The sequence below is a fragment of the Labeo rohita genome, chromosome 18 (assembly GCF_022985175.1).
Source record: "Labeo rohita strain BAU-BD-2019 chromosome 18, IGBB_LRoh.1.0, whole genome shotgun sequence".
NCBI lineage: Eukaryota > Metazoa > Chordata > Actinopteri > Cypriniformes > Cyprinidae > Labeo > Labeo rohita.
The window spans coordinates 15823898-15850213 of NC_066886.1; the positions used below are offsets into that span (position 1 = coordinate 15823898).

Genomic DNA, 26316 nt, shown 5'->3' on the forward strand with positions numbered 1-26316 from the left:
CACACACACAAAAAAGTTATGCAAATTCAAAGTAAATGTGGTACTGTCGTGATCATGCGGCGAAGATTGACACGAAAGAGAAGAAATTGTTGAATAAAGTCGTTATTTTTGTCTTTTTGCACACTAAAATATTCTTGTAGCTTCATAAAATTACAGTTTGAACCACTGATGTCACATGGGCTGTTTTAACCTTGAACGTGTCAGTTGCGTTGCTGTCTATGCAGGATCAGAAAGATCTCAGATTTTATCAAAAATATCTGAATTTGTGCTCCAAAGATGAACGAAGGTCTTACGGGTCTGGAACGTTGTTAAAATGTTAATTATTTTACCAAAATAAGAGAGAACATAAAAAATGAATGTTATTTTTTATTTAGTACTGACCTGAATAAGATATTTCACAAGAAAAAATATTAAGTGAATTTATAAAAATGACCCTCTTCAAAAGTTTACATATGCTTGATTCTTAATACAGTGTTGTTACCTGAATGATCCAAAGCTGTGTTTTTTGTTTTTTTGTTTAGTGATAGCTGTTCATGAGTCCCTTGTTTGTCCTGAACAGTTAAACTGCCTGCTGTTCTTCAGAAAACTCTTTCAGGTCCCACAGATTCTTTGGTTTATCAGCATTTTTGTGCATTTGAACCCTTTCCAACTATGACTGTATGATTTTGAGATCCATCTTTTCACACTGAGAACAACTGATGGACTCATATGCAACTAATACAGAAGGGTCTAATGCTCACTGGTGCTCCAGAAGGAAACACGATGCATTAAGATTTGGGGGTGAAAACTTTTGAACAGAATGCGTACATTATTCTTATTTTGCCTAAATATCATATTTCATTTAGTACTGCCCTTCAGAAGCTACAGAAGATACTTACACATTCCCCAGAAGACAAAATAAGTTAAATTTACCCTGATCTTCAAATTCAAAAAGTTTTCACCCCCCGCTCTTAATGCATCGTTTTTCCATCTGAAGCATCAGTGAGCGTTTGAAACGTCTTCAATAGTTGCATATGAGTCCCTCAGTTGTTCTCAGTGTAAAAAGATGGAGTTGAGTTTTCTGAAGAACAGCAGGCAGTTACTGATCAGGACAAACAAGGGACTCATAAACAACTATCACTAAAAAAAAAAATAGCTGTGGATCATTCAGGTAACAACACAGCATTAAGAATCAAGTGTATGTAAACTTTTGAAAAAGGTCATTTTTATACATTCAACTACTGTTTTCTCTTGTGGACTATATGTAAACATCTTTTATGTGAGATATCTTATTAACGTCAGTACTAAAAATAACAGGCATTTTGTATGATCCCTCTTATTTTGTTAAAATAAATAACATGCAGATTCTGCAAGATGTATGTAAGCTTTTGACTTTAACATATCATTCTGATCATATACGATTAATGAAGTTCACACCAATAATCACTTTCAAAGGCATTTTTTCCAGCTGATGGACAATAAAAAAAAATTTGCCAAATAGAATTCTTTCTGCTTTTTAATAGCTTGAGCATTTATAGCTTTCAGACGACAAAACTGCAGTGCTCACTATAAAGATAACTATAATGATATCCATAATAGATGTCTTTATAGTTATCATTCTTGGTTTGTACGGGCCATAACACAGGAGCTCTGTTTATAATCTCATTTCACTGTGTAATAAGTGAAAGTCAAGTCACCTGATGAGGATGATGACGGAGGGCGTCTGGGCCATGGCTCCGATCATACTGCAGGCACAGATCACACACAGGAAGGTGAGGAAGGCCTCCTGACAGCCAGGACGAGGGCATTTGCCGGGCACAGCCGTGGGAAAGTCATTGTATGCGGAGATACACGCGCATCCCGTCATGTTCTGAAAATACAAGTCATCCCAATCACTACAATGTCAGCAAATGACTTAATTATGCCATTTATACTCTCCTCATAAAATAAAATAGCAATTATGCTAATAATTTTGCCGCCTGATGTGTGCAAATATTATATAAAGAATAACTGATGACAGGCTGCTGAATTATTCGAATATTATCCACACCTGAGGTGGTGATGCAGCAGGGTTGCCAGGTTTTCAAACAAAACCTGTCTTATTGCTCCTTAAAACTTTCCCAAAACTAGCCCAATCGCATTTTGGAGAGAAAAAACGTGTTCTGGAGGGTAAAATACACTCTAAATTTTTTTGGCAGGGTTCCCCTATAAAACATAATAAAATGCAATTCTGTAGTCGCGAGATCGCAAATCTGACTTTTTTCCACGCAATTCTGGCTATTTTTCCTCACAAATGTGAGTTTGTATCTCGCAATTGCTTTTTTTCTCACAATCATATCTCATATCTCATATCTTCTGTCTTTATAATTTGCAATGGCAAATAAAGTCAGAACTGTGAGATATAAACACAATTCTGACTTTATCTCAGAACTGTGTCATGTAAACTCATAACTGCAAATTCTGACTTTTGAATGAAGTTTGTATCTCGCAATTCTGACTTTTTTCCTCGCAATTGAGTTTTTATCTTAAAAATTCAGACTTTTTTATCGCAATTGCGAGAAAAAATATACAAACTCACATTTGCAGGAAAATTCTGGCAATTCTGACTTTATTTATCTCAATTCTGACTTTATCCCCTGGTTTCACAGACAAGGCTTAAGCTTAGTCCTAGACTAAAATGTAAGTCTGAGCTGTTTCAGCTGAAAGAAACTTGCACTGACTGATCTTAAAATATATCAGTGCCTTTGTATTGTCTCATGATGCACACCAGTGATGTTTTTTCTAAGGCACGTGTATAAAAATGACTTAAATGTCCTAATTGAACTATGGCCTAATCCTGGCTTAGGCTAAGCCCCGTCTATGAAACTGGGCCTATAAGTCGCAATTCTGCTTAGCTTAACTTAAACTTAAGTTGAGACAGCTCAAATATGCATTTTACTCTGGGACTAGATTAAGTCTTGTCTGTGAAACCAGGGGTATAATTCACAATTCTGAGAAATAAAATCAGAATTGTGAGATATAAACTCGCAATTGCAAGAAAAAAAGTCAGACTTGCGTAATACAAACTCGCATTTGCAAGAAAATTCTGGCAATTCTGACTTTATTTCTCTCAACTCTGACATTATAACTCGCAATTCTGAGAAATGAAGTCAGAATTGTATGACAAAATAGCAATTGCGCGTTATAAAGTCAAAATTGCGAGATATAAACTTGCAATTCTGACTTTTTTCTTGCAATTGAGTTTTAATCTTAAAATTCAGACTTTTTTCTCGCAATTGCGAGTTTCGTAATTCTCGTGTTTTTCTTGCAATTGCAAGTTTATACCTCAACATTCTGACTTTTTTCTCGCAAATACGAGTTTGTATCTCACAAATCGGACTTTTTTTCTCACAACTGCAAGTTTTTTTTCTCAAAATTCAGACTTTTTGTTTCGCAATTGTGAGTTTATATCTCACAATTCTCACGTTTTTCTTGCAAATGTGAGTTTGTAACTCACAATTCAGACTTTTTTCTCGCAATTGTATTTTTATCTTAAAATTCTGAGTTATCTGATATTTTTCTCGCAATTGCAAGTTTTTACCTCAAAATTCTGACTTCTTTTCTTGCAGTTGCGAGTTTATATCTTGCAGTCCTGACTTTTTTCTTGCAAATGAGTTTACATCTTGCAATTCTTACTTGTTTTCTCACAACTGAGTTTATATCTCAGTTCTGACTTTTTTTCGCAATAGCAAGCTTATATCTTGCAATTCTCTTTGCAAAAACCCGCCCAGATCACTGTATTGCCTTACTAGATGAGTCGTGAAACAATCTTTTCTTTACTTAAAGCACGTAAAAAACATGAATGAACATCAGAAGGTATTTTATTTTGAAAGAAAGTCAAAATTGCGAGATATAAATTCACAATTCAGACTTTTCTTCTCAGAATTGCGAGATACTAAATTACAATTGCGAGAAATACTGTCAGAATGTGAGTTTGTATCTCACAATTCAGACTTTTTTCTCGCAATTGCTTGTTTTTATCTTGCAATTTTGAAAGAAAGTCAAAATTGCAAGATATAAATTCACAATTCTGACTTTTCTTCTCAGAATTGCGAGAAATAATGTCAGAATGTGAGTTTATATCTCACAGCTCAGACTTTATTAACTCGCAATTGCAATTTTATATCATGCAATTCTGAGAAAATTGTCAGAATTGCAAGTTTATATCTCGCAATTCTGACTTTAGAACGTGCAATTGCTATTTTGTCACAATTCTGACTTCATTTTTCAGAATTGTGAGTTATAATGTCAGAGTTGAGAGAAATAAAGTCAGAATTGCCAGAATTTTCTTGCAAATGCGAGCTTGTATTTCGCAAATCTGACTTTTTTTCTTGCATTTGCGAGTTTATATCTCACAACTCTGACCTTCTTTATCAGAATTGTAAATTATAGCCATGGTTTCACAGACAAGACTTAAGCTAGTCCCAGACTAAAATGCATATTTGAGCTGTCTCAACCTAAGTTTAAGCTAAGCTAAGCTCAGAATTGTAAGTTTATGTCTCACAATTCTTACTTTATAACTCACAATTGCGATGTTACATGTCGCAATTCCGACTTCGTTTTTCAGAAATGCAAGTTTATATTTCACAATGAAAAATAATTGCACACTTTAGAGCATTCGTCAGCCAATCAGATTCCAGCATTCATAATCTACTTTAAATCATTCAATATATGCCACCATTGAACAAAATTAAAATGTGAGTTTATTAAAAAAAACAAACAATTATGTAAATATTAAATGAGGGTTTTAGCAAACTGGTGTAAAGTAAACGAGTCATTATTAGCTGTCTGAATGTGCTATAGTCAATTTTATCTACAGAGAACTGATGCACCCACCAACCCTGGCAGGAACAGGCTCATTAAACCCACCAGTTGGTATATTCATGTCGTGAGCCAGTGCTCAATTACGATAATGGTTGTGACTGTTGTCTTGGATTCCTCTATTCCAGTTTGGACCATTCGCTTTGTATGGTAATGAGTGCAGAGGCCCATATTGCAGTGGCCATTAAGATGCCTGGCAGGCAGAACTCTGTGTCCTTTCCGACATACTGTATATCTGCTTCGCTTCTAATGACCCACGCTGGACATGTGCCGTCCAGAAAATAAGCAGAGAGCGAGAAAAACAGACATACAGAGAATATGTGACAGCGAATAGGAAAGTAGGAGCGAGAGACGAACGTTGTTGTGTAAATGAGATGGGTAATGACCTGAGAGAGAGGAGATGGAAGTCCGGTGCTGATGGCTCTGGTGCAGCCAGCGAAACAGGAGGACAAGTAGGTCACACCATTGGAGCCACAAACGGGGCTAACGGATGAAGTGTAGCAGTTACAATGACTCATGCAGGGGGCTTCCGGCCTCTGGCCTACTTGCAGTGTCCTATATACACACAAACACACATTCACCTGTTTGAAACTGGTTCTTTTGTGATGCATTTGATATATTTAGTGTCAGTGAGTTCATCTGATTTATCGCAAACCTCAGGATTTACAGCTCTGCTTGTTTAACGGCTTAGATATTTGCAGGCCCAGATGGAATTGTTTGACTTTTGGGGATTGAATTGGTCTCATTTTGATGGGAAAGCCAATAGGGTGGGATGTTATATGCACAAATATTAAACAAATACTGAACGAGTCTGTGTTTTGAGCCTGAACAAACTGGAGCGGCACTGACATCTTGTTCTTGAGCTAGCTGAATGAATGAAACATCTGCTGAATGAGTGAACAAGAGGGGTATGTAAGTTTATTTAGTTTGTCAATCTCAGTCTGACAAGAATTATGAATGTGTAAAAATTATGAAAGTCTGGGATTCTAAATCTAATTCATTTAAACTGTTTTTACTAAAATTGTTCTGATAATAATTTGCAAAAGAAGAAAAAATAACTTATAGCTATATTTGTTTTGTATTAAATAAAATAAATATATCTATAAAAATAATAGGGAAAATATAAATTTTCTATTAGTAATTTGCAACAAAAAATGTATTAAAATAAAAGTAAAAATAATTGTTATTGTTATGAAATTAAATTAGAAAATAAAATAAGGATTAGAAAAAAACATTTTTTTCTGCTAATAATTAGCAATGCATTAAAATAATAAAAAAGGATTAAAAATAATGAATAATTAAATATTTTATTAAATTAGTAACAATGACTATAAAAATGGGGAAAATCATCTGCTAATAATTAAGAAACAAATTGTAATAAATTACAAAAATTAAAAGTAATAAAAAATAGCAATTTCCTATTAGTAATTTGCAACAAAAATTATATTAGAAGAATATTATATAAAAGAAATCATTTTAATTGTATTAAAATAAAAATAAAACAGATGTTTTCTAATATTTTCAAAAAAAAAAATTATATTAAAAGAATATTATAAAAATAACATTTTAGTTGTATTAAAATTAAATTAGAAAAAAAAAACAGGAAATACAGACATTTTCTGAAAATAATTAAAATAGATTTAAAATATATTTATTATATTTAATTAGTGAAAATGATTATAAAAAAATTTAGGAAAAAAGTGTATTAAATTACTAAAAAAAAATAATAAATAATATAAATTTACAATAAAAATATTTTTCTAATTAAATTTTAATACAATTAAATTATTTTTATAATATTTATTTAATAAAATTTTTGTTGCAAATTACTAATAGGAATTGTCTGTTTTCCCCTGTTGTCATTGTTTTTTTTTTTTTTTTTTTTTTTTTTTTTTAAGTTATATTATTTATATATATATTTTTTTCATTTAATTCATTTTTACCCCTAAATTATTAGTGGAAGATTTTCCTGTATTTTTATGAACAGTTTTACTCATTTAATATATATTTTTTAATTATTCGTTAGTTTTTTTGGCAACACTATTTCTGTTTTCTTATTTTTTATAATTAAATTAGAAAAAAATTATTTCTGTTTTTTTCTAATTAAATTTTAATACAATCAAAATTACTTTTTGTAATATTCTTTTAATACACTTTTTGTTGCAAATTACTAAAAGTCAATGTCTATTTTTCACTATTTTTAGTATTATTATTAACTATTAATTTGTATTATTTTTATTTTGTTATTTTATAATATTTATTATTATATTTTTAATACTTTAATCCAGATTGTTTTTTCTAAATTATTAAAAAAAGATTTCTTCCTTATTTTTACGAATATAACATATTTTTTAATTATTCGTTTTTTTTTTTTAATGCAACACAATTTATTTCATTGCCAGTTATTATTATTTTCCTAGTATTATTATTAACAAATATGTTCTGCTAATAATTGGCAATGAAAATGTATTCAAATTGCATTCAAATGTACATAAAATATAATAACTAAATTAAAAGAAATATAAATTTTCTGCTAATAATTTGCATTTAAAATTAAATGTATTTAAAAATATAGATCTGCTGTACTGACATTTGAGTGGAACATTCTTATAATACTTCTGCAATGTCTAATCAATTTTGCAATTTCTAAAAAATGTTGTTAATTAAGTATAAAACTTGTTTTGATCACTTGTTTTAAAGAATCTGAGTGATTCAATGACTCATAACCCACAAAAAACACTAATTTTGCCACCTACTGGTGTGATGACAAAAACGGCAAAAAGAATCAACACATGAACAGATTTAAAAAATTCAAGTCTCAATCAAAATCCACAGCACTAACTGTGCAGATGTATAAGCAAAGATTCCATGTGGGCCTCGAAAATAAATTGGGCTGTATTACTAATCCATCCTACTGCTGTTGAAACGCTCTATAAGAAAACCAGTGAAATCTATAAAACACTGAAGCTGATTCATCCATACATACAACAAAAATAGAGGTTTCAGCATGTAGACTTGTCATCCTCTAGCCTCTCTGCAAAGACATTATAAATGGCACAAAAAATAACAAGGCTGTGAGGAGAAAAAAGCAGCTGAGCCGTCCGTACTCGTTGCCATAGGCGACGGTCACCCCAGCGACAGGTCCTGTGTCACAGCCCAGGAACAGGAAGGACACGTAACAGGCGGTGGAGATCAGATTGACCAGCATGGCCATTCGAATGGCTCCCAGAGCAGACAGGTTCAGCTTCTTCACCAGCAAACCTCCCAAGAATATGCCCAGACAGGCACACGGGATGGCTGTCATCCCTGTTTACCGAGACAATATCAACAGAATAATGTGTTATGTAAAATAAAGCATTGCTGTGTACCTGAATAACCTTTTATCTTTGTGCTTTTCTTTGTATTGCCGCACTTCAGATGTTGATAAATCGCTTTTGTTGTAAACCTCATTTGTAAGTCGCTTTGGATGAAAGCGTTTACTAAATAAATAAATGCAAATGTTACAATTATAAATTATAATTTGTGCATTTTCAGGTTTACTGGGTAAGAGTCAAAGATAAATGTGTTCAGATAAAGTAAGTTCCAAAAGTCTTTCAAAATTGATTAAAAAGCTCCAAAATTTATTTCACTTAAAATGAAATATCATTTGTAAAACAGTAAATGCTGCTATAATTTGCAATTAAACTGTAATAGAAAAAAATAGTAAAAATAATTTTAATTGCATTCAAAGTTTCATTTGAAAAAAAAAGCAAAACAGACATTTTCCTCTAATAATTTGCAATAAAATAAATGCTATAAAAAATTACACATTTTAAAAATAGATTTTTTTGCTAATAATTTAAAAAAAAATTAAATTAGTATAGAATATTAAAACAGAAAATAGAGATTTGTTTCTGCTAATAATCTGTAATAAAAATTGTATTAAAACAATTGTAATTACATTTAAAATTAAATTAGAAAAAAATAATAAAAATAGAAAAAATACATTTTTGCTAATAATTTGCAATGAAAAATGTAATGATTTTATTAAATCAGTAAAATATTCATAGAAAATACAGTAAAACAGACAAAGTGTTAATATTTTTGGGGAAAAAAACACAATTTGTAAAACATCCGTAAATAACACTAAAAATAGGGGGAAATCTGCTATAATTCCTAATAAAACTTTATTAGAAAAAAGTAGAAAAAATGCATTCTGTTAATAATTTGCAATAAAAATTGTATCAGAAAAAAATGTAATTAATAGTAATTCGAGAAATATAAAAATAGGAAACATACATTTTTTTGCTAATAATTAGCAAATTAAATGATTTGTATTAAATTAGTAATAATAAAAATAATAATAAAATACAATAAAATAGACAAGCTCCTAATATTTTTGCAACACTAAATATAGGGGGAAATCTGCTATAATTTGAAATGAAATTGTAATAGCAAAAACAATTTTAATTGCATTAATAATACAATTTGTAAAACATTAGTAAATAACACTAAAAATAGGAAGAAATCTGCTATAATTTGCAATGAAACTGTATTAAAAAATAGTACTAACTAAAAAAAGCATTATAAATTACATAATGCTAATTATAAACTAATATAAATTTGGGAAAAAATGGTAATAATTTTTCTGTTAATAATCTGCAACAAAAAATTGTATTAGAAAAATAAATTGTCTAATTAATTGTGATTATAAAAATATAAAAATAGGAAACATACTTATCTGCTAATAATTAGCAAATTAAATGATTTGTATTAAATTAGTAATAATAATAATAATAAATACAGTAAAAAAAACAATTTGTAAAACATTAGTAAATACCACTAAAAAATAGGGGGAAATCTGCTATAATTTAAAATGAAATTGTATTAGCAAAAATAATTTTAATTACCTTAATAATACAATTTGTAAAACAGCAGTAAATAACACTAAAAATAGAGTGAAATCTGCTCTGATTTGCTACAATTTTTTTTTTTTAATTTCATTTGAAAAAAAAAAAAAAAAAAAAAAAAAAAAACAGACTAAATTTTCCTCTAATTAGCAGAGTTTTTGCTAATAATAAAAAACTATTAAATTAGTATATAATATTAAACATTGTTTTTTTATAATTTGCAATAAAAATTGCATTAGAAAAAAACAGTACAATTATTTGTAATTACATTTAAAATTAAATTAGAAAAAAAATAAAAACAGGAAACGTTTTTTTAAAATAATCTGCAATGAAAAACAATATGACAAAGAATTTCAACAAAAATTGAATTATAAAAACAGTAAAAATTAATTGCAATTAAATCTTAATGTAAAAAATAATAATGGTATTAAAAATTAAATTACAAAACGAATAAGAAAAACACATTTCATGCTAAAAATTTAGCAGGAACAGGATAAAAAGGTATAAAAAGGTATATTTTGGAGCCCACTGTAAGTGTGTATTTGTGTGTGCCTATAATATGTGTTTTATACACACCCAGCAGCTGGTTAGCAGAGGTGGTGGTGAGGTTGAACTGCTGCTCCAGATATTTGCCCAGGAAGGCAGCAAAGCCAGCAACAACAGCAATCTCCATACAGGCAGCTAAGACAATACACGTGAACACTGGGTTTGACAGCAGGTGCTTGGTCACCTTGGGAATAACTGGAGTGAAAGAGGAAGCGACAGAGTGGAGAGACGGAGAGAGAGTTTAGTGAGTGAGCCCAAAATACAGCGTAATGACAGACTAGTCTAGTCTATAGCATTCAGTAAAAGTTAAGATTGACACTCGTTAGATGTGAATGAAGAAACAGATGATTTATGATGCAATCAACAGACATTCACCCCCTAATTTCCAGTTTCTTTTCTAAAGTGCTGCAGAGCTGCGGATACATTTTGAGGAGGCTTCATTTTGATTGATACATTTGACACATGCATCTGAAACATCACGACGGAGACTGCATTTATTCCAGATGGCAAAACCTTGAAAACTGCAACGACTGTGTTGGACAAAAGCTGCCTGCATTATTGCTGCACAGTCTTGTGTGTTTGCCTTTAGCTTGTGCCGCCATGGCTCCTTCTAGTAATGCATCACATTAGCTAGTATGTAATCAGATCTTACATGATTGATGGATGCTGTTGTATAAAATGAGAGCCTTACAAATATAGAGCAACGGCAGCATAACAATTACTCTATTTACAGACAAACAGGCGAGAAACAAGAATGACAGTATGAACCCAGAGAGTGACAGTTGGCATGCAAAAAGTCTTTCAGCCTGAAAGCTTTAGTGCTTCTTTATGTCTGGATGGAATCATATTTAAAATTGTGACTCTAATTGTTGTTTGTTTGTTTTTTGCATGTTACTCCAAAGAAAAAAAATCGAATAAATCAAATTCTGACCCCCTCTCCTCATTGCTATAGAAGAGCTTTTTTTTTTTTTTAACAAAAACGTCAATAACGTCATATTTGAAACCAGACAATTTATTCATGAGGAAACAATGCATAAATATACAATTGCATGCATAAGTCTTAATATCTTGCAGTGTTGCTTTTGTTTGAAGAAAATACTCTTATAGCATTTTTTTACAGTGTTCCAACCACCTAAATTTATTGTTATATAATAAATAAATTACCACCCTCCACCTTTTGTCTAACTGAAAAGCATTTCATAAGAAACATGAGAGTATACACTTCTATTAACTGCTGAAAGCAAAATTAAATTACGTAATATACTTCATAGTATTGACTTCATAGTACTATACATTTTGTTATGAGCTTTTGACATTTTAATTATTATTTATTTATTATTTTAGCAGTAATTTTAGCTTTATTTAATTTCAGTTTTAGTTTATTTTAACTTTAATTTAAGCTTTATTTAATTTCATTTTTTTTTTTTTTTTTTTTGTAATTTTAGTACTAAAGTAGTACTATTACACATTTGTTAATACACACACACATATATATATATATATATATATATATATATATTTTAATTAACAAATTTAATAAAAATATAAAAAATATATAAAAAATAAAAATATATAAAGCTATTCTAATATATATATATATATATATGTATGTGTGTGTGTATTAACAAATATATAAAGCTAAATTAGCTTTAATTTTAGTTTAGTTTAGTAATTTTAGTATACCTTTTTACATTTTTAAGTTTTTCATCTAATATTTAGGTTTTATTTCAGCCAGTGTTATTTTAGTATCATCCGAATTTTATAGAATTATAGGATACTATTATAGTTTTGTTAATATTTTGAATTACACCTCATATTATTTTTTAATTTTTGAAAATTTATTTTAATTTTAATTTTTAGTCATTTTTATAATTGTATTAGTTTTTTTTATATGCCTGTATAGTTATATATGCCTGTATATAGTTAATAAATTGTTTTTAGTTTTAGTTTATTTTAGTTATTTGAACTTAAACTGAATGAAAATGAAAAATATTTTTATTCGTTTTTTATATGATTATATAGTTTTTATCAAGTTTTGTTTTTAGTAGTAGTTTATTTAATTTCAGTTATTTTATTTCAACTTACACTGAGTGAAAATGAAAAAAGTATGTATTTTTTATTAAATTTTTTTTAGTTCATTTAACGTTTTTTTTTTTTTTTTTATGCTAAAACGTAAGTGGATGTGGATGTGTAGACATTCTGTGGAAATCTGCTGAGCTTTCTACAGATGCCGTGTGGGCCGGCTAATTAGTAAGACTTAACTCTAATTGTCTAATTGCCTCCTCAGTGTACCATTAAGTATAATTAGACTTGCGATTAGAGTAAGATGTCCGGTAAAGTTTAGACAGATTTAATCAAGAAAAAGACCCACATCAGGTGTTTGCGTCTAGCATTTCTTCTTATTATGTAAAGACACTGTAACCGTATTCAGCTAAAGCAGACTAATCTCAATACGAGTGCATCGAACATCACATGGTAAATTTGGAGCTTTTAGATTCAGTGAAAAGGAAGCGTTTAGCGGTTGTGTAATGTAGTGAATGGAGCCAGTTACTGGCACTGATACCTCGAAGCTGCTGGCAGCAAGACAGACTGTTGCTGTTGGGCTGGTAGTTTTGCACGACTCCATTGCTATGCTTGGATTTCTCATAGTCCTGGGGTAAAGACGAGGGCAGCATGGCCTGTTCGCTCTCAAGACCTCCCTCCACCTCCTTGCTGGGCAGAGACTGAGGGAAACCGAACATGAAGAGGGCTGAGAAGAAGAGTAAGGCACCGCAGAGGAGAAAGCCGCCCCACCATGCACCGATCCAGCGGGGGTCATCAGGAGTGATGTCCAGCTTAGCTGAGAAAAGCAAATAGAGAATGGTGAATACATAAACAATGTGTACAGAAATGTTAAGTCTTTCACATATGTAGACACTTGAGAACATCCACTTCTAAAACAGCAAAGCAAATTACATGATGCAATTCACAGACATCTGACATCAAAACCACTGAGCTGTTCAAAGTCATTTGAAGTCACTGATAGGGCTTGACGGTTTTCACCCAAAAATTCTGTATCACGGTTTCATGGCCCGTTTATCACTTTTTTTCCTGACTGAGACTTTATATAAAACCGAATGAAAGAAACAGTTGCAGAACCACTGCATTTTAATCACGATCCAAACATATAATGGACTGATATGGTGCTCCGATGCAGCTTCAAACGAATCCCAAATGCGGTTGTAAACGATCCCAGCCGAGGAAGAAGGGTCTTATCTAGCGTTTGACATTAAAAAGTATATAAATTGTATTATTTTTATGAAAATAACCAATCGTTTCGCTAGATAAGACCCTTCTTCCTCGACTGGGATTGTTTACAACTGCATTTATGATCATTTGAAGCCGCATTTAGACTGCATTTTGGAAGTTCAAACTCGGGGCACCATATCAGTCCATTATATGGAGAAAAATCCTGAAATGTTTTCCTCAAAAAACATAATTTCCTTATGACTGAAGAAAGAAATACAGGGGGTGAGTACATTATCTGTAAATTGTTGTTCTGGAAGTGGACTTCTCCTTTAAGGTTATATATAAGCTAATGTGTACCAAAACAACGACAAAATTCACGTCTGCAAGATATAAGCATTCAAAACTTACAGTCTCTCACTTCCACCAATATAAATCAACGATTTTGATGACATCACCATAGATTTCAGCTTCTCATCAAACTTTCTGTCCAATCAAATCCTCCTTGAACCCGTAGCGTCCCGCCCCCTACACTATAAATATACATTGAAGCTGCGGCTGAGATCGGTCACTTGTTTACAGTGTTAGTATCTTCTGTATGGTTAATGGCATGTAGTGCACAATGTAGGCGACAGGGAACGATTAGAAAGTGTAAATATGCTTTTGATGAGGGCAAATGAGGTCTGGTTTTGCATTATGTCACGTGAAACTCGGCAGCACACAGTCTACTCCGGACTTTGGCTCCGGTCCAGAGACGCAATAGTACGAAGCGGATCATATGCGCGAGTCGCCATATATTAAACACAGCCTCTGCATAATTATAATGACTAGTTTGTTTTAGTAAGAGTTTCATATTGAATGGCTGTCATAACCTGTCAAATGCGGCTTTACCGAACTCAACAACTCTGGCAGATATAACAGGGTTGCCAGGTTTTCACAACAAACTGGCCAATTGCTACTCAAAACTAGCCCAATCCATTTCGAGGGGAGTCCCCTGAGAAAACCACATTCCGGGGGTAAAATACACATTTTTTGGTGGGGTTCCTCTGGTAAAATTAGCATTCCATGGGCTAAATATTACGTTATTGGGCTTGCTTCAATCCACGGACATGAAAAACAGTCCGCGGCAACATTATGAAAGTTAGCCCAATTCTGCAGGAAAACCGTGGACTTGGCAACTGTGAATGAAACGCTATTGGTTACTTTAAAAAGGGGGCCTCTGGTCTCCTTTCCCAAAACCGAAGCTTGAGATGTCCGGTTCATTAACCACTATAGCGAAATAACTAGAAGAATAACAATGTGCAGTAAATGGTAAAACTGTTTGCACTACAAACCAGTGTGTTCATAATTAAGATAATACATTAAGATGATATGATAAGACACCAATTTGTAGTATCAAGCAGCCAAACAAGCTGTTTTATACAGCTAAAAATAGCTGGACACAGATGAGCCCCGAAACCAGACCCATAAAATTTACAAATGGCTGCGCCTGCTCTCACTGGAAGAAAAATAAGTGGATATTTGGTGCAACAGATGTAGCTGAAATGACCAAACTGCTTAAATAGAAAAGGATTTAATTTACTTTTGACAACATAATGTATTAGCAAGTAGGAGTGAGCATCCTAAGAGTGAAAAATTCTTTGTCCTTTTCATTTTCAGTTGATTCTCTCGTTGATTATTGATCGTGACAGTGAGACAGAATATGAGGCCTTGTGCTTTCAATTATTCAGCAGATGCAAGAGCTGTGTTGGTGGGAAACGAAATGCCTTGGAGCAGTTTTCTGTTGTTCTAAACTGAGTGTTTGGGTTGTGTTTGGAGATACAGAGGACGAACTGAAACTCACTTGTGTCGATGAACAGAGCATCCACATAAAAGTTGGTACAGACAGATCCCAGGATGAAACCGCAAGCAGGTCCAAACACCAGGGTGGAAAAGAGTATACCTGAAATACAACAATAAAATGAATCAGAAATCATATTCTGAAAACATTATCCTTTTTCCACAAATTGTGGAATTTCACTGGCTGAGGGTGGAAATGTGCTAATACGAGACAATCAATCATTGGTCGTGGGCGGGGCTTGAGCAATATGACATCATACTGCTCAGAAAGATAAAATTGCTTGATAATTATGACTATTTAGGTTTTTACGGAATAAATAAAATTAGTGTATTTGCATCACTGTTGATTTGTATCAAGAAACATTTATATGCAAACACCATGTAAAAATGCAATTTGCATCCGATATCCCCTTTAAAATTATAAGATGCTCATTACACGATCATACAACAGTTAGAAACATTTGTTGTTATATTTGTTTAGATTTTTAAAACTCCATACTCTTTAAAATAAATATAAATGCTACTATTATTAAAATGGCATTTTATAATATAAGAACATTCTATAAAATAAATGTAAATATTTTCTAACCAGGTTTATGATATCATTTATGACAATTAATATTATCTAAAATAAATCTAAATACAATTTTAGCTATTTTTATAAAAATAACATTTTATAGTGTAAGGATGTTATATAAAATAGAAGTAAATCTTTTCTAATTAAACGTTTCTAATATAAATCAACAGTGAACAATTTGTCACAATTAATATTCTTTAAAATTAATATAAATATAATCCTAGCTGTATGGTATTATTATTATTAAAATTACATTATATAATATAAGGATATTACATAAAATAAAAGTAAATGTTTTCTAATTAAGCTTAGAATATAAATCAACAATAAACAATTTTTCACAATATTGAAAATAAATATAAATACAATTCTAGCTGTATGGCATTATTATTAAAATGACATTTCATAATATAAGGATATATAAAAAACAAAGCAAATGTTTTCTTATTAAGTTCACAAAATAAATGAACAGTAAACTGTTTTTCACAATTATTATTCTCTAAAACAAATATAGATAAAATTCTAGCTGCATGACATTATTAAAATGACATTTTATAATATAAGAATATTATATAAAATAGAAGTAAATGTTCTCTAATTAAGTTTATAATATAAATCAACAGTAATCAGTTTTTCACAATATTACAACAGCAGGGAATTATTATTTTTTTTTCAGCCACAAGGTGGCGCACTCAAACCAAGGAAAAATACAGAAGACAGATTTGCTATCATAAATAAAGGAATATTTTTGTATGAGAAATGTTGCAGTGCCTATGCAGTGTTAAGTTTTCATCCTTTTCCCAATTTATTTACACCCACATTTCTCAAAACAACACATAAATTAATTCAAAAAAGCAAAGGCTAACAGATGTCTCCACAAACTATTGCTATATGAAAAAAGTATAGACTGCATATGCTGTTATTTGAAATTACATATTCCAAGATCAATATGAATACTATGTACATAGTAATACTAAAACTACAGTATAACACACTGCTTTCCCAAACTATGTGCACAAGCTGCCTGAACAAATATTCCAAGTGAAGAATGAGAACTAAATTTCACATAGTCAGAGTAATTCACCAGTTCTTGACAGGTTTGCATACAATGCAAGAAAAACGGGATTTGCTTTTGAGCGGAATGGAGTGGCAGAGCTCCGAACAGACGATGCTGTGCTGGCACCTATCAGAAGCAGCAGACATCTGGGGCACAAATCCCTATTAATATGCTGTCAAAAAGTGTGACAGCGGCCCAGCAATAGCCCTGCGGGTCACATGCAGCTTCTGAGATTATCAAGCCTTATCCAGGCACTCTCATCAGCTTTCCTCATCCTCTGCCGTTCTCTTATTAAAGCACACACAATATTGTTTCATTAAGCAATGTGTGCCGGTGTTATCACAAAAAAAAAGTTGTCTTCTCTTCTGAAAATGTTCCCACCATGATTATTCAGCAAAGAAAAAGATAAAAGGCTCCAGTGACTGTGCCAAATTTGTCTCGCAGAGTGTAAGCAGAACTGCGATTTGACGGTAGCAGGACTGACACTCACATTTAGTTGTAATTTATAACACCTCTGAGTCAATGGGGTACAGCAGGCTGAAAGGACAATGATAGAGAGCTAAAAAACACAAATGGCCAGTCTGTTAGTGACAGGTGTTGAGTTTGACGTTTGTGTCAGCTTTTATGTCCTCAATACAAACGTACTAATCTTATACAGAGTTTGGGAGTAAAAGAGCTGCCCATAAAAAAGCATTTAAAGGGATAGTTCACCCAAAAATGAAAATTCTGTCATTGATTATTCACCTTCATGTCATTCCAAACCTTGTAAGACCTTTGTTCATCTTCGAAACACAAATTAAGATATTTTTGATGAAATCCGAATCTTTCTGACCCTACATTGACAGCAACACGTTTAAGGCCCAGAAAGGTATTAAGGACATCATTAAAACCGGCCATGTGATATCAGTAATTTTATGAAGCTACAAGAATACTTTTTTGTGCGCAAAGAAAAAAATAATGACTTTATTCAACAACTTGTTCTCTTCTGTATCAGAAAGATATTAGATTTCACCCAAAAATGTTTAATTTGTGTTCCAAAGATGTTCTTATGCGTTTTGAACAACATGAGGGGGAGACAGAATTTTCAGTTTTGGGTGAACTATCCCTTTAAATTACTGATATTATAACAATTATAAATATAACTGGCAACCGTTTAAACTGTAACATGAATTTATATAGCTAAAAACCTAATTCATTTTTATCGATTAACAAATTAGATAGTATTTTGACCTTAAAATCTAAATATTTTTTAGGTCAAACATTAAAATATACAGAAATACACTACCAAGATTGTTTATGTTTATATCTCTTCTGCTCACCAAGCCTGCATTTATTTGATCCAAAGCACAGCAAAAACAGTCAAATTTTGAAATATTTTTACTATTTAAAATAACTGTTTTCTATTTGACTGTATTTAAAAATATAATTTATTCCTGTGGTTTCAAAGCTGCATTTTTAGCTTTGTTACTTCGGTCTTTAATGTCACATGATCCTTCAGAAATCATTCTAATATTCTGAATCGCTGCTAAAAAAAATAATATATATATTTAACAGCATCTATCTGAAATAGAAATCTTTTGTAACATTATAAATGTCTTTATCATCACCTTTGATCAATTTAAAGCATTCTTACTAAATAAAGTATTAATTTCCATCATTTCTTTCCTAAACTTTTGAATGGTATAGTGTATAATGTTACAAAAAGCTTTTTATTTTAGACAAAAAATGTACTCAACTGTTTTAAATATTGATAATATTAATAATAAAATAATGTTTTTTTAAACAAATCAGCATATTAGAATGATTTCTGAAGGATCTTGTGACAGTGAAGACTGGAATAATTTAGCTTTGATCACAGGAATAAATTACATTTGTAAAAATATATTCAAGTAGAAAATAATTATTTTAAATAGTAAAAGTATTTCATGTATGTTTTTGCTGTATTTTGGATCAAATAAATGCAGGCTTAGTGAGCAGAAGAGACTTCTTTAAAAAACATTAAAAATCCTGCTGTTCAAAAACTTTTGACTGGTAGTGTAAACGCAAATAAATCATTAATATTATAACAATTTGAAATATTATAACTGGGAACCATGTGAACGGTAAAATAAATTCGACTGAAAACCCAGCTCAACCCACTGAAAACCACGCTCATCAACTTCTGAGAAACATCACTTTGATGCCAGTGTTGAAACAAAAGCTGCAATGCTACATGCTAGACCGCAACCTTTGATCAGTGATCTGGAATTCCTCAAGTACTGCTTAACGTGCCTTATACGGTGACAATTCTCAATCTCTACACTCAAAACCTTCCAGATGACACATTAATGCAAAAGAGCATCCTTTAATAGACCTATACCAACCCGCAATCAAACCCACATACAGAGACACGTCATATCTGAGTGCTGGCGCTGGATTTCAGCGTCAGATAGATATTGCTGAAGCCATACTTAGTTCATTCGGCCTAGAGGAAGAGACCTCACACCACACCGAGCCAGTGCGACGCTTGAACCACTTATAAGGCAGAAGCACAACAGATGTGGCTCCCTATCCTCCAGCAAGCAATTAATGAGTCTGTCCGGAAAAAATGAGTCACTTTACCAGTCCCTACGTTACAATGCCTCAGATCAAAGTGGGAGTTTAAATGTGTGTGTGAATGCTTGTTTGTCTGTTTCCTGAGCTTCTGGCCATCTAAGGGAGTGTACTCACACATACACACGTACACACTGCAAGCCGCGTGTCCTGTTAGAAACCACAACCACAAGCTCTGTTCTCGATTTACAGAACATCTTCATGTTTCCCTTGAATCACATAGGAACAGGTTGTTGTGAAAGGTTTTTCTTCAGTTTTGATACAAATTACCACTTACTACCAGTTAGAGGCGGTTGGCTTTTTAAAGAGACAGTTCACCCAAAAAATCGTTCGTCTTCGGAACACAAATTAAGATATTTTTGATAAAATCCGAGAGCTTCCTGATCCTGCTCCGCTAAACGTACATGGCAGTACATATTTCCCACAGATAAGTTTTCAGGTTGGTTCTTTTGAAAAAAAAAACAAACCTATAAAGGTTTCCACAAAAATCTTTACCACTGTTGATAATAATAAGAAATTAAAAAAATAAATAAATAAATAAAAAATATATATATATATATATATATATATATAATCGCATACAAAATAAAAGTTTGAGTTTGCCTAATATATGTGAATGTACTGTGTGCAATTATTATGTATATATAAATACAAGCACATTCATGTATATATTTAAGAAATATTTACAAGTATATGTATTTCTTATAATTTTTATAGAATTTATATTATATATAAATAAAAATATTTTGTACATAAATATATACATTAACTTGTGTGTATTTATATATACATAATAATTACACACAGTACACACACACATATATTATGCAAACTCAAACTTTTATTTTGTATGCGATTAATCGCAATTAATCGTTTGCTAGCCCTAATATATATATGCTCTATTTCGTTGAAAACTAAGCTCCTAAATTTTTCAAATGATGAAGCACAGGTGCTCCTAAAAAGAAAAGTAAGCGTAGAGCCCTGATGGATTTATTGCATTTTTTGGAAAAAAAAATATTCAGTTTTTATAATAAATCTCTGAAAATTTAAATCCGGATTTAAATTTGTAATGTTATTATAACCTAAAGATGCTATGTGAAAGATTGAAACAGAAAATAGTGCTTTGGAACCAAATTCTTCATTCATATATATATATATATATATATGTATATATGAAAAAAATGTTATATTCATTTTAAATTTAAATTTTAAGATCTTGTTTTATTAAAAGACTCAGTCTCCAGGTTTCACAGTGATCTGGGAAGGGAAAAAAAAACTGTGCATGAAAACACTAGTAAAGGCATGGTGTTGGATTCACAAGAAACAGCTGCAGAGTTTCCATCCCAACTGTTGTGCTGCCCAGTGGAAGGCACTGTGGTGTTTTTACTATATGTTGCCTTAGAGACTGCGTGTGTGTGTGTTTACAACTATGTATGCCGATTTCTCATAGCAACGCTTTAGCACTGACTACCCTCACAGGAAACCTCAAAAAGGCAGCAGAAATCTTGCAATCACCTTTTAAGAATTGAGACAGTTGGTTTGGGCTGAGGACCCCACCACAGTGAGAACAGAAAAACTTTCCATCAGCTTCTTCAGAATGTGGTTTCTATCTATATAAAGCAAAATAACAGGTTTCGTGTGATTGATAAACATCGCTTCTAGTTAAACAAACATCATATTTAACCATACTGAGCTGGGATGGTTTTGATAAGAAAATCAAAACTGAAGTCAAAATGGTATTGAGTGTTACAAATTCACTCTGTCTTTCTGCTGCTTCTCCAAAACTGTGTCTGTCTGTGTGTCCTTTCATTTTTATATCTCATGGGGATGTGCAACATATATAGGGTTAATAAAAACCTCCTGACTTTCATGAACACAAAACTGGGCCTTTAGTCACTGGAGGAATGGGCTACTTCCTACATCCTCTCCTCTAATCATCAACGTGCAGGTAATTATGTCCAATTTACTGCAAGGTACAAATTCGTTTGGTAAGCATTTTTAACTTTACGACTTAAATCATCATTAAAGAAAAGAGCAAGTATTAAAATGGCATGCTGGGCAAGGCCCATGATTCACTTAACTGGCTTGGAAATTGGTCTTTCTTCCAGGAAGTCTTGTTTGGGTACCAAGGAAAAACATTTATGTGTGGCCTATTCTCCACCGCCACATTTTAACATCCACTTTCAGCACAGCCTAGACATAATGGTATAATGCTGCAGCCTTTCATTGCCTGAAACGTCTTTTTAGAGGACAGAGAAGAATGACATTTACTGAAAATTACACATGAATCAGCTAAGCGTCTATGAGCATGAACTCTGACAACCCTTTAAGAAAGGATCTTTATTAAAAAACATTAAATTGTGTCTACTTTCCATACTTTATAATAAAACAGTTCTGTTAACAATTAATTAAGCAAGCGTATAAGAACTAAAATAGCATTTTTTCACAGTGATGCATTAAAAGCATATGGCAGTGGGTGTTAGATGACTTTAATGAGGTGTAAAATGACTGTGAGAAACACGATGGTTTGTTAAATTATCACACGAGACAGTATTATGTGACATTGTATCGCATTTTAGGATAAATCACAAAACGCCGTATGTGGATTGCATTTAGGGTAAATAATAAGACAAATGATTTTCAGTACTCTTATTCAATATCCAAAACAATTGCTCAGTTTTGAAGATTTGAACGCAAGCTTTTTTTTTTGTATTTCACACAATAGACCATGCTTACATCTCAGCAGTTAATCATCAGAAATGATAAATATCTGAAGTGCAAGAAAAACAAAGCATTGTAAAGCAAAAGAATTAACATCGTTCTAAAAGGGAAAAAAAAGGGAAAATAATGGGCTTCTCACACTGATGATATCACTAACCCTGTTAGAAAGAGCTGTTCAATTGTTAGCCCAAGATCTACTGCATCCTCTGGTTGCATGTTTCACATTTTTCATGCTTTACTTAGGGTTAGTAATTCTAGTAAAAAATTTGTTATTAATTATTCACCCTCATGTCATTCCAAACCCATTAGGCCTTTACAAAGAACACAAATTAAGATATTTTTGTAAAATCTGAGAACTTTCTGTCACTGCATAGACAGCACGAATGGATTCTTGTAGTTTCATAAAATTACAGTTGAACTGATGTCACATGGACTATTTTATCCATTTCTGTGCCTTGAATGTGGTATTTGCTTTGCTGTCTATGCAGGGTCAGGAAGTCTTAAAAATTTCTTATATATTTAATATATTTCTTAAAAAATATATTTAGGCCACAATTTTAATGTCACTGCAACCCTAAGAAAAACATATTTTTTAATAAATGCTATAATTTGGATTTAACCAAAAACTGCTTTTTTCAAGCACACTGTAAAAAAGTTTCAACTTAAAAACTTAAGTTCAGCAGCTGCCTTAAAATTTTAAGTTAAATTTAAAACTACAAGTCATTTCAACTCACTACAATAAAATTAGTTAAAATTACTTGTACTACACTGTAAAAAAAGTTTTCACCAGTTTCAACTTAAAAACTTAAGTTCAGCAGCTGCCTTAACATTTTAAGTTAAATTTAAAACTACAAGTCATTTCAACTCACTACAATAAAATTAGTTAAAATTACTTGTACTACACTGTAAAAAAAAGTTTTCACCAGTTTCAACTTAAAAACTTAAGTTCAGCAGCTGCCTTAAAATTTTAAGTTAAACAAACTTCAAACTACAAGTCATTTAAACATTTTATTGTAGTGAGTTGAAATTACTTGTACTTTTAAGTTGATTTAACTTAAAATTTTAAGGCACCTACTAAACTTAAGTTTTTAAGTTGAAACTGGTAAAAAAGGTTTTTTAAATATGCTTCCTTACAGGTACAAAGAAATTGAAGTTGGGACTTCAGGTGCATTGTGTTTATCATAACTTGCTGCAAAAGACTTTTTACCTGTCATAATCCAGGCTGAGCTTACAAAGCAACTCCATGTGTATGTAATTCCACCAGAGCTTATGCGACATAAACACACACACATACACTCCCACAAAATTGCATGAGCAACCATGCACATATTCTGTACTGTACTGTTACTTCTAATGTACTTCAGTGCTAAAAATCAGTCAGTTAGCAGAAGTACCTGCACTGTGTTCCAACATAAATCATAAAAACAACATAGTCAAGATCTCAGACGTTGCAGTGTCAGACCTAGTAAACCAGGCTGTTTTAGACACAGAACACACACTGTCACAGAACGAGTGCTTTCCTGTTCATCTTTCGAGTATGTAACATGTGCCCTTTAGAGCTTGCTGACAGACTGACAGCGAAAAACATCCACAGTGACACTGAAGCGATTGGACTAGACATTTACGCAGCAAAGGAATGCAAGAATTACGCAAACATAAAGTCAGGTCAGGAACTTACTCATGTTGTCAGACTAAAATTTCACTTTCTGTTCCTCCATTTCTGTTTCAGAATGTAAAGGTACAATACTTTCGTTTTCAGTAGAAGAGTTTTGTAACACAGGGTGAGTTGTAATACCATCATTTGAACTAGTTAGACACTAGTTATTATCAAACATGACCACCATTATAATATTTTATATGAAATGTGTGTAAAATGCTAAAGGAGTCAGTCTCGCAGCAGGGCAGAATAAATCTGACAGTAGGAATTTATGTCTAGCAGTTTCAAAGACAAACAGCAGGATAACAACAGCTGGCCAGTGTGTCTGATAAGCTTGATATGATGTTTTTTTCTCAAAGACAGACACTATTTTTTAGAGCAGATTATGTACAAAGTCAATGCAAAGACGCAAATCAACGCAATGTGATTGCTGCGAATGCACGATATTCGCCTCAATCGTGTCTTCCATGCCAATCAAAAAATTCAAACTCAAGCAGGATATTTGCCTGACGTGTTGTTGTGCGTTTGTTAGTTTGTTACGTGTTGTCGGTGTGTTTACACCAAAAGCGAATTATGTTATTTGCAAAGTCAATGTAAAAATCAAACAATTAAGATCCGCACACGGTCGTCTACCAGGCTTATACCTTTTCAAAAAATCTTTATTAAATGCTGCGTCAGAGGTCATAAAAATATGTGCAAAAAGTGCAATAAATGTACAAAGGTGCAAAACATTTTCGAGACAAAGCTCTTCCTCAGTGCCACATGAACTGGTGCACACCTGCACCCTCTGTGCAGGTTTATGACCTTTGATGCAGCATTTAATAAAGATTTTTTTAAGAGGTATAAGCCTGGTATACGACCTTGTGCGGATCTTAATTGTTTGATTGCTCCATGTTTTTTTGGATCTACACACCGAACCAACTTGGGTTTTAGATTTTGGACATTTGCCGCTGCTCCTTTCTGTGACTTCAAAGTCAATGTAAAGACACAAATATAGGTTAATAGGGATGATGGGAATGATACAAAATGTGTGAAGTGTTTTACCACGAGCGCGCGATATTCACCTCAATCGCGTCTTCCGTGTAAGTTAAAAAATTCCAACTCAAGCGGGAAATTTGCATGACGTGTTGTCACGCAGTTGTAGCTTAGTGCAATGAATAAATCAATATTTATCACTCAAACTTGTCTCAGAAACGTAGGAGAGCACAAGAAATGTTTTAATTTGCACGAGTGATGCAAAACACATTCCCACAAGTAATCTAGAGTGATAACGTGAATATTCGCTTCACTTTTGGCATTTACACTGAGTAATGGTGTGTTCACATCAAAAGCGAATTTAATTATTTGCGCGAGTAGATCACAGACAAAGTCAACGCAAAGACGCGAACAGAGGCGAGCTCGCACGGGGTGGTGCAAATGATGCAAAATGTGTGACGCGTTTGCGTCAATTTACCTCAGGTGCATCTTCTGGGCAAGTTGAAAAATTTCAATTTGAGCTGAAAATTTGCTTAACGCATTGTTGCGGAAGCGACAAGTGAAGAGCTTATTGACAACTCTCAGAAAATGGAGGAGAGGATGTGATGTGAAAAAAACATTCCCGTGAATATTCACTTTGCTTTTAGTATTTAGACAGAGTAATGGCACGTTCACACCAAAAGCGAATGTAATTAAAGCTGCAAGCAGCGATGAACGGGCCCTCGCACCCGGGCTCACCGCCAACCGGTGGCTTTAGGAAAACAGCAAACGGTGGGCACTATGCTTTTAATATAGAAAATATAGGAGGAATATATCAAAGTCATTTATGTGTGCCAAACTTCCTACTGCCAGCTGGTGGCGCTATGCCTATAACTGAATATTGGCATCTAGATGTCTTCAGGCCAGAGCTTTTGTCAAACATATGAAGTCTGGTGCAGATTGAACATAGTATGCTTGAGTTACTGTAAGACATGACACATCCTGCTGCCAACAGGTGGCGCTATGTTTATAACTGAATATTGGCCTTTAGATGTCTTCAGGTCAGGACTCTCACCAAACATGTGAAGTTTGGGGCAAATTGGACATTGCATGTTTAAGTTAGTGTAAAATAAGTCATTTCCTGTTGCCAGCAGGTGGCGCTATGATTATAATGTAATATTGGCCTTCAGATGTGTTCAGGTCAGGACTCTTATCGAACGTGAAGTTTGGGGCATATCGGACATCGTATGTCATCGTATTACAACAATTTCTATTCCCATGGCGAAACATCAAACTTTGTCAGGCCGCCACAGACACGCCCTTCAACGAAAACTCAAGATCTTCACAATTTAACATCACAAAGGTCTTTAGATTACGCTGACCAAATTTGGTGTTGATCTGAATAAATCTCTAGGAGGAG

The 26316-nt window shown here is 32.6% G+C and overlaps 1 protein-coding gene across 1 annotated transcript in view; it reads right to left on the minus strand.

Annotated features, from left to right (window-relative positions):
- Positions 1-26316, minus strand: part of slco3a1a (solute carrier organic anion transporter family member 3A1a) — a 73649-nt gene that overhangs the window by 2145 nt on the left and 45188 nt on the right. The window contains exons 3-8 of the mRNA XM_051134342.1: positions 15343-15441; positions 12838-13113; positions 10305-10469; positions 7947-8145; positions 5226-5394; positions 1677-1849 (exon numbers count right to left, since the gene is read on the minus strand). Coding sequence (XP_050990299.1) covers positions 1677-1849; positions 5226-5394; positions 7947-8145; positions 10305-10469; positions 12838-13113; positions 15343-15441 — 1081 coding nt within the window. The remainder of the gene's footprint in view (positions 1-1676; positions 1850-5225; positions 5395-7946; positions 8146-10304; positions 10470-12837; positions 13114-15342; positions 15442-26316) is intronic.